Genomic DNA, 9288 nt, shown 5'->3' with positions numbered 1-9288 from the left:
AAATTTGATTTCAAACTGAATTGAATTTACACAAAAAAAAGCGCACAGTCAGTAATACAAATTATATAAACAAATGACCTCAATTCAGTTGAGGTATTCAAAATATTACAACACTGAATTTTTATAAGCAGTGATATACAGTATGTTAGGCCTATTTATTTAGATAAATGGAACATCAGATGGCTTTGACCCTAATGTCTGTACAATGTAGTGATGCAGTTAGGCAAACTAGGATATTTATACCAATCAGACAAATATCCCGTTCCAAAACATTTCTAGCATAAACTTACATTGTAAAGAAATTAAAGTTCCATCTTTGATTGTTGAAAGACTTTCTGGTGCATTTTGACTTACAGCCAATAAAATTTCCAGTAGGATTTTCATCGATCAGGCGTGGATCTATTCTGAATGGTTGATAACTTTTGACAAAGTTTAATCCATGAGCAAAGTGAAATAATTTCTACTTTAAAAGCACGAAGAGATCGCGATTGCACACAGTCTGCGCACAAGCAATATCTGAGTGAGAGGACAGGCAGTTCATTTGTATAAGTTAGGCCTATTTGAGAGCTCGCATCCAGTTTTCTGCCATTACATTGACTGTGTTCTCATGTTACAATAAAGCGCCACATTTGCGAAATACCTGCAATCCCTCGCGGACATTCAGACTCTGTAATTGACAGGAGGCGGATGCGTGTCAAACTCACTGTCGGAGGAGAGGGAGAAAAAGAAGCGGCTTTTCCCGGTTCAGATATCAGGGCTGTTATTGGTCCGTTTACAGTCGGATATCTTTATTGGCTACTGAAGTGCCGTCAAAGGTTTGAATATCAATTCAAATTGTGGGCGTACTCAACGAACTATGATTTAAAAGTAACGAAGATTATTTTGCTTAATTTGTACTTAAGTACAAGTAAAAGTACAGCTTTAAAAATATACAAAAAAAAGTACAAGTACCCGAAAAAACTACTTAATTACAGTAACGTGAGTAGTTGTAATTCGTTACCTCCACCACTGCATATCAGGTACACATTTGAACATTTTTGTGTAATTCTACATAAATTAACATAATACTTTCTGTACCTGTTACACATTTCATATAGATCACTTTTCGTTTTTATATTTCTTATGCAAATAACATTATCAAGCACTCATAGAATCACGAACCAGTAATATTGTAGTCAGAATGGCCCAGGGATCCTGGTTTGGCAGGTTAGCTTTGACAATTAGCCCCCTCATGGTACTGTAGATGCTGTGAATCCATCATTATGTGGGCAAAAGGATCTTTCTCCATCTCTAGATGTTTTAATGTATCATAAATGTATTAACAATTGACACAATCACAGAAAACAAAGTCAAAAACTGATTCTCCAGCACATAAAACAAGATCCGCAATGAAATTCATTGGCCACTAGACATTATAAAAATGAAAAGATTAACAGTGAATGAGTAATTGATGACTAAAGTTTAATTTTTGGGTGAACTAATGCTTTGAGAGTTAATTTTATATCTTACATTTAGCAAGTGTTTGACTGATATGAAATCTCCCTAGTAATCACTGTACAGTATAAAAACCATTACGCCTATGGGATGTCCCCACTTTTCACAAAAACAAACCTGAGTGTGTGTGTGTGTGTGTGTGAGTGCTTGTATAGTGAAAGGTAAAAAACGGACGCAGTATTTGTTTGGGTAAGCAGAATGCCTGCGCCCAGCGTATGTCTGGCACCGGCCCATGAACCCGCTGCCCCACTCTCTTTTAATGGCGTAATGAACATGGCTGCTGGAAACCAACCATTTCTGCTGAACAGTCGCAAATATCACAGACCTAATGATAGCATACAGCATGCATGAGGGACACAAAATCACCAGGCAAGCAAACAAATATATCTACAAAACACCAATCCGGTCAGCAGGTTTCACTCCAACATACATACATGCATACATATATACGTACATACAGAGGCCGCAACCACTGCTCAGACTGTAGGGTGCCTGGCCTCTGTTGCTAAGCGACAAATTACTTTTCCTGTAAGGGCATTTTCCCCCATTACAAAACAGTATTTGTACAATACTAATAATGTATGACATCATTTCTAAGTGCAAAACATTTTCGCAAACAAACATTTCGAAAATGTGGCCTCCATATATTTCTAGTTCAAAATATTCAGTTGTTTACAAGCGCTGGCACTATGACCAGCTGTTGACAGCTAGCTATTATTTGAAGTGCAGTAAATTGCATCAGGACGGAGAGTGAGCATGAATCAGTCAGCCAAAATGACATGCTTTTGGTTCCACATTAGTGATACTCAAAAGATACTCAAGGTGAGGCAAAAGGTAAAAGCTTCTAGACCAGCCTTTCAAACCCCCAACAACCTCACGCTATTGATTCAACGTGTCTCCAATTCAGTGGTTGTCATGTAGAATCATTGTGCGTTTTCGAGAGAGAGCTAAAAATACCTTGTAATATAGACAGAAATCCATATATGCATTACACTTTCAGTAATGCGCTTTGTAATATTGATATTTCTAGCCAGATTTAAGCTAAATGATGCATTTCAGCAAGATACAAAACAGTGCCATGATTCAGTGATAGTATCAGATATACTACAGTATATCAGTACTACAGTAAAACTACAGTATTTGTTTATATGCCATAATGCAGTTTGATTGCCATAGACACATATCATGGGATGTAATTGGGGATGTTATGTCATGATATTTTAAAATTGTTTTATTATTATTTATATATTATTATTGTTCGTATAATGTCTAACTTTTTTAGATTTTATTTTTGTACTGTATAGTTTGTATGTATGTGTATATATAGTATCAGCTATACTACTAGTATAGCAGTACTATAGTAAAACTGCAGTATATTAATCACAGTATATATAGTATATAATTATAGTATTAATAATATAAGTATATTAATTGTAGTATATTTCATGGTATGTAAGTGGTTCTGTTATATACTGATATTTAAAAATTGTTTTATTATTATTTATATATTATTATTGTAACGTATACAAATACATAATTATTATACATAAGTATTTTTATGTATACAAATATAAAAATGTATACATATATTGTATATATGTATATATAGTTTTAATGAATAGTATGTATGTATGTGTGTATGTATATGCAGTATATACGGTATATAAAACATGCACACACATATATTTGTATAATGTACAATATAATGTATGATTTAATGTAGATATGACATCTAGCTTTCTGCAATTATATATTTAATATAATGGTTAATAAACAAACTGGTTTTCAACATATCTGTGCTGGTTACATTTCTTTTCTTTACAGTATAAAATAATTAATAATTATTAATAATAATTAACACAAATCAATATCTCTTGTCCATTTATTTAATTATTTGCTAAGCAACTGTGTAATAACTGGAATAATGTACATCCATTCGTTCATTATCAGGAAAACCCCTTTTTGGGTTTATTTGGCCATAATGACTGCGCTTTATCCCTTACACTTCAATAAGCAATCAGACTTCCTTTGTTAGAGTATGAATCCTAGTATGAATACTAGAGCAGTCGGTCTATACCTGCCGCTAAATCTGCAGCATACTAAACATGCCTCATGCTGCCTCTCTGTACAAACAGTGACAGGTTGAATGACAGCTTTCTTTCATTCCACCCATTTCGCTCTCTCGTTCATTTTCCCCTCTTTGTGTGTGTGTTTTTTATTTCAATACCCATTAGTCAGTACTATTGCCTTTGTCACCATGGAAACTGGACTAGACATGTCTTCCCCGGTTCTCTAGGCTTCTCTAGTTCCCTCTCCCTGGTGGGCGGTCTCTGATTCTCTCCTCTGACTGACACCTCACCTGCCCTATACGCACACCAGAATATCTGTACATCTCTTGCCATATTCACACTACAGGTTACATAACAGCAAGCCTGCCTTAAATAACCTCTGTGAATGCCTATGTAGTAACTGCATAAAGAGTGGCCAACCATCACCACAGGCACTAGCTAAAACCAAAAGTGCTTTTTTTGAATGAGAATTGCCCATCAAAATCATTCCTACTCTCAAAGTGGATGTTCAGGTTTATTCAGAAGCAAAGCATACTGCGGGAGTTTTGGTGTGAATAAATCTGACCCGCAGTGGCATGCGGCTGCAACATCTGACCTTCTGTGCACCGCTTTATGAATCATAACAGCGTTTCCAAATGCACTGCAACACAAGTAGTTTCTTGAAAGCTTCCTATGAAGCCAAAAGCCCATCAGTTGTGTGAGCATACAGTTTTTTGCGACATTTCCAGGTGAAGCTGGATCAAAGCAGGGTTCGAATACAGCTGCAAAGCCATGTCACCGCACTCACACTGCATACATAATTTGAAAATAAGTGGCATGGCTGTGAGCGCCGCGTACGTGCACGAGATTCCTACTGTCAAGCATCAGCCATGTCACATAACAGAGCATCCACACAGCTTGTGATGGCATTCAAAATAATCTCTTCCGTGGTGCGCTTGGACACTGCTCAACAACATTTGGAATAGCAAGCGGTCTCTTGGGAAGTGGGCAAATGTTTTTAAATGGGTCATATGATGCAATTTCAAATTTTCCTTTCTCTTTGGAGTGTTATAAGCTGTTCGTGCATAGATAAGATCCCTAAAGTTGCAAAGACTAAAGTCTCAAACCCAAAGAGATATTCTTTATAAAAGTTAAGACTTGTCCACGACCTCCTAAAACGCCTCGTTTAATCACGCCCCCACATGTCTACATCACTGTGTGGGAAGTTTTGCATAACACCGCCCAAATGTTCACGCAAAGAAAGAAGGTGTAACTTTTATTCTCGCTGTAGTATTGTTGTTGCCGCCGCCGCCATGTCATGGAGACGCTGTGTGTTTCGTTGTGAAAGCGAAACTACTTTGTTTGGCCTTCCAAAAGAGGACGATATCCGCTTCGTCATGCCTAGAGCTGATCCGTGCTGGTCACTGAGGAAATACATCAACTTCGCGCTGTGGATCGCTGGATCAGCTTTCACCGTGGATGAAGCAGAATCCCGGGGGTCGGGTCGTCACATGTGGTTGCCGCAAGCCCGCCAGCCGCTCCTTCGTCGAATCCGCCGGACGCGCCGTTCTCAAGCCCGCCGGCCGCCGCTCACTCAAGCTCGCCGTGTGACGCTGTGTGTTTCATTGTGAAAGCTACTTTGTTTGGCCTTCCAAAAGAGGATACAACTAGAAATCAGTGGTTAAGTTGTATTTACAACACTGTTCCAGAACAGTTCTTTATTCTTATTCAGATGTGTGCAGCACATTTTATGGAGGACTCTTTACTGATCCTGAGAGAGTTACGTTAGACTAAAATGCCAGCGCCTCATTTATAAAATGTTGCGTATAAACCATCCTAAATTTGTTCTAAGATAATTTCTCAAAAGTGTGTAAGTGCAATTAAGAGAAAACGAACGTGCGCACAAAAACATGTAACAAAAAGTGCGTACGCCTGCTCAGACCCTGTCGTGGCGCTAAGTACTTTTCCACGTCAAAGACCGTTTTTATAAATATGAACGTTGCCGTGGATTTTAGCGTACGCACACTCTAAGATCAAATCTGTGTGTCCCATGGTTTTATGTTTATGCGGCGCGATACGCAACGCAATGCATAAAAAGACAGTATAAGTCATTATAATCAGTAATTATGTCCCCACTGGATGCAACAAATGCCTCGTTTATAATGGGATTTATTGGTGGATGCGTTTCAGAAAGGCGGGGCATAGAGGAGCAACAATAATGTACATTATGTGGAAAAGAATGTGTTTTTTGAACCTTAAACCACATAAACACATTGCATTACACCAAATACACAACATAATGTTCATACGTCATATGACCCCTTTAATGTAAGAACACGGAGCAGTTCTTGAAAAGTGTTGAAAAGAAAATCAGATGTATTTTCCACTCTGTATTATTCCATTTGGTTCCATTCAAAGCAGTTCCCGGGAGTTCCATCATTGCAATTAAATCTCGGAATGGTTATTTCAATGAACGCTTCCATGTTGGTGAATCCATTAAAACATGGTATTGCAAAACAGTGGTGATGCAATCCACTAGTCATAGTGCATCTTCACACTCTCAGAAGCGCACACACAAACGTCCAGCAACATCACTTGTGAAACACAAACACAAACACACGCACACACACACACACACACACACACACAGGCGAAACAGTGAAGAGAGTGGCACAAAACACTGAGCAGATGTTTCACATCTGCAAAACACTTCAGGGAAAGAGCCAACCACTGATTTGAAATCCCAGGGGCCAGTTCTCCAAAACTCGCACACCCTGGCTCTTTCTGGTTGATGTTATCATTATAGCTGTGACTGATGCATTTAGGAGCATACAGAGCATCTCATCTACACGTCAATTGTGTTGGTGTCTGTGTGTGTGAGCAATACTCACTGTGATTTTGGTCTCCTTGATCTCCTTTTCCTTATTCTGCCTCCTGGCCGGGGAGGTGAACCCTGGGCTCTGAGGGGACAGACAGGAGGCATCATCTAAACTGCCCTCTGCATCAAAGCTTTCCTCCATCTCCATTGCTCCGTGCCTCCTCTCTTTCGTTCTTTCTTTCTTTCTATCTTTCTTTATTTCTCTCGCTGTCTCACTCTTTCTGCACTTTCACGCCGCTGCTCTGCCACACCGCTCGAGTCCCGCACGCAGTCTGACTGCCTGGCTCTGTTGCTGTGGCGAGCGATGCAGAGTGGAGTGTGTGTGTGGTGGGGGGACTCGGGGGGAGGGGGGTCGTGGAAGCGTGACGGAGTGTGAGGGAGAGAGAAACAGGCAGAGAGAGTAGGTGAGGTACACAAGACTTCAACAACACTTAAGAGGGCACACGGTCGACAGGAAACAGGGTAAATCTCTTTTCTGATGTACAGGCCAGATTTCACCACAAAATCAAAAGGAAAAAAAATAGAGAAAAATAAATTATAATTTGTTTAATGAAACAAAGCCTGTTTTTAGGACCATTAGCATTTTCTTTTTGCAGTATTTTATTTTTAATAGCACACTTTTCACTGTAATGCAAAAAATATAAATAATAATAAAAAGTCTTATACCGTTTACTGTAATGTAAAAAAAATTTATGTTACTACAATTTGAAAAATAATTTATTAATGTTTTTTTTATTTAAATATAACAAAACATTCAAGAATAGGAGGAGCAAATTACAAAGTTCATGGCAGTGTATGTATTTTAAGTTATGCTAATAAAATGAATAAAAACAGTGTTGTGGAATCAGGGCGATATTTATTACTGTACATTTTAGTAAAAATAAAAATGTGTTTTTAAAAAAAATAATTATAAAATAAAATAAAATATTATGTGGAATCAGGATGAAAAATGTGATTCTTTCCCCAAAGAACAGTAATAAGAATTTTGGAGAAAATGTGTCTAATTGTCATGAAAACAAAGTTTACCTTTCATGGTAGTGTACATATTTTAAGTGATGGTATGGAAAAGAAGAGAAAAGAAAAGAAAAGAAAAGAAAAATGCAAAACTAAACAAAACATTGTGTTATGTCAGGGTGATTTCATTACCGTAATGAAATTTTATAAAAATTTGTTTTTCTCCTACAGAAGAGTAATGATAATTTGGGGGTAAATGTGCTTAATTGTCATGAAAAGTCACAATGAGAAAAAAAAAGCAAATACATAAACTGAAATCTTAAATAAACATCCAAAATGGGGTTTATGTTCTTATCTAATATAAAAACAAACATATTTTACTTTTTTTTCTCTTGTTTTTGGGGTAAAATACTGGTTAAAGGTTTCTTTGTAGAATTCACTCAAGAAAACAAGAAGTCCAAAAAAAAAAAAAAAAAATATATATATATATATAAGGAGCTGTATATGCCTAAGAAAGATGGTAGAGAACAGCAGATAAAACAGCTCTTAGCATGCTGTTATGCGGTTGCTAGGGTGTTCTGAATGGTTGCTAGGCAGTTGCTTACTGGTCCAAGTCAAAGAACCCACCCCCAGTCTCTATGATATTCTGGGCTTTAGATATGACTCTAGCCCCTCCTTCAAATCTATGTTTGTTTTTTTTTTTTAACCAGTTTATTGGTTCTCCTGGAGTAAAGATTGTAAGTCTGATGTCTCAGAAAAGTAATGACACAAATTCCCTCAACAATCAGCATTATAATTGAGGTCTCATTCACATGGTGCGGGGTGAGCAATAAGCTAAAGTTCAATATCTAAAGCGACAGTGTGTGACCGCAAATTTAAATAACAATATGAATAACTACAAATAAACAAAAGAGAGGTAAAAAAATAGGAGAGAACAGAGTGTTAAAATGACGGGAGGGAAAGGATTTACTCAAATGGCACCACACCCCCTTCATTCTCTACAGCATATGTGTGTTTGAGCAGAGAGGAGGGGAGGAGAGAGATGGAGGAGTGGTGAAATGGGGCTAATTATCATTGGAGGTAAGCTGCAAACAACAGCACGCTGTCAGCAGAGACAAACCACATGACCTGTGAAAACAAAGCCATTTCTCACCGTGTGCGTGTGTGTGTGAGTGCTGGCGTGAGCTTATCTTTCAGACAGGCTGATGTTTCAAGGTATCTGTATTCATTTTACATCAGTGTTAGAGCTTTGAGAGGTGTGTGTCCAAGGCTGGTGAGTGCGAGTATGATTATGCGCCTTATTTTAAGCTGCAGACGCTGCATCACCATCCTTGTGTGAGCAGGTGTTGCAGACTGTGTGCTTAGCGTGTGTATAAGCAAACATCTCCCAGCATGCATCAAACTACGCTGCCTCCCCTCTGTGCTTAACTGTACTAGCATAGCGCGTTTGTTTGCATTGTGTGCTGAGCGTCTGTACACTTATTTGCACGCACTCCATCTTTCCAATAAAAAACATGGCTGGTACATGGCCAAAGAACCAGCATGCATAGTACTTAGTACAACGAGGAGCTAACGAACATGCAAAATCTCATTTTCTGTCTTACCATCCTGCAGAACATGTCAGCACCGGCCCGCAACTTGTGGTTCCGTTCCTTGCCGCTCACCCAGTCCCGTTCAGCAACTGTTCGGCACCCTAGACTCTCCCAGCGTCCCTTGTCTTCTCCGTCTAACCCTTCCCAGCTCCGCTTAAACCCAACACCTTTCCAATCCTGGCCTGAGATCAAACTCTAACTGCGTACTAGGATCCAGAACTGGGCAAACAACAAAACAACAGCACGCCATATGGCCTACTCCTTGCCACTCCCATTTGCTGATGACACGAGCTGCCCTTGTCACGTGGGATAGGGAGGGTTT

The 9288-nt window shown here is 38.7% G+C and overlaps 1 protein-coding gene across 3 annotated transcripts in view; it reads right to left on the bottom strand.

Annotated features, from left to right (window-relative positions):
* Positions 1-9039, bottom strand: part of LOC107725262 (growth arrest-specific protein 7-like) — a 60826-nt gene extending 51787 nt beyond the window's left edge. Inside the window, exons 1-2 of one of the 3 annotated variants that reach the window (XM_016534472.1) lie at positions 8979-9039; positions 6434-6712 (exon numbers count right to left, since the gene is read on the bottom strand). In XM_016534472.1, coding sequence (XP_016389958.1) covers positions 6434-6568 — 135 coding nt within the window. In that variant the 5' untranslated portion in view covers positions 6569-6712; positions 8979-9039. The remainder of the gene's footprint in view (positions 1-6433; positions 6713-8978) is intronic. The other 2 variants (XM_016534473.1, XM_016534474.1) reach the window with 2 other exon arrangements.
* Positions 9040-9288: the final 249 nt, after the last annotated feature.

The sequence above is a fragment of the Sinocyclocheilus rhinocerous genome, unplaced genomic scaffold (assembly GCF_001515625.1).
Source record: "Sinocyclocheilus rhinocerous isolate Xijiao unplaced genomic scaffold, SAMN03320098_v1.1 scaffold2141, whole genome shotgun sequence".
Lineage (NCBI taxonomy): Eukaryota > Metazoa > Chordata > Actinopteri > Cypriniformes > Cyprinidae > Sinocyclocheilus > Sinocyclocheilus rhinocerous.
Note: the sequence above shows the minus strand (reverse complement) of the source record. Positions and strands in the feature narration are given on the sequence as shown.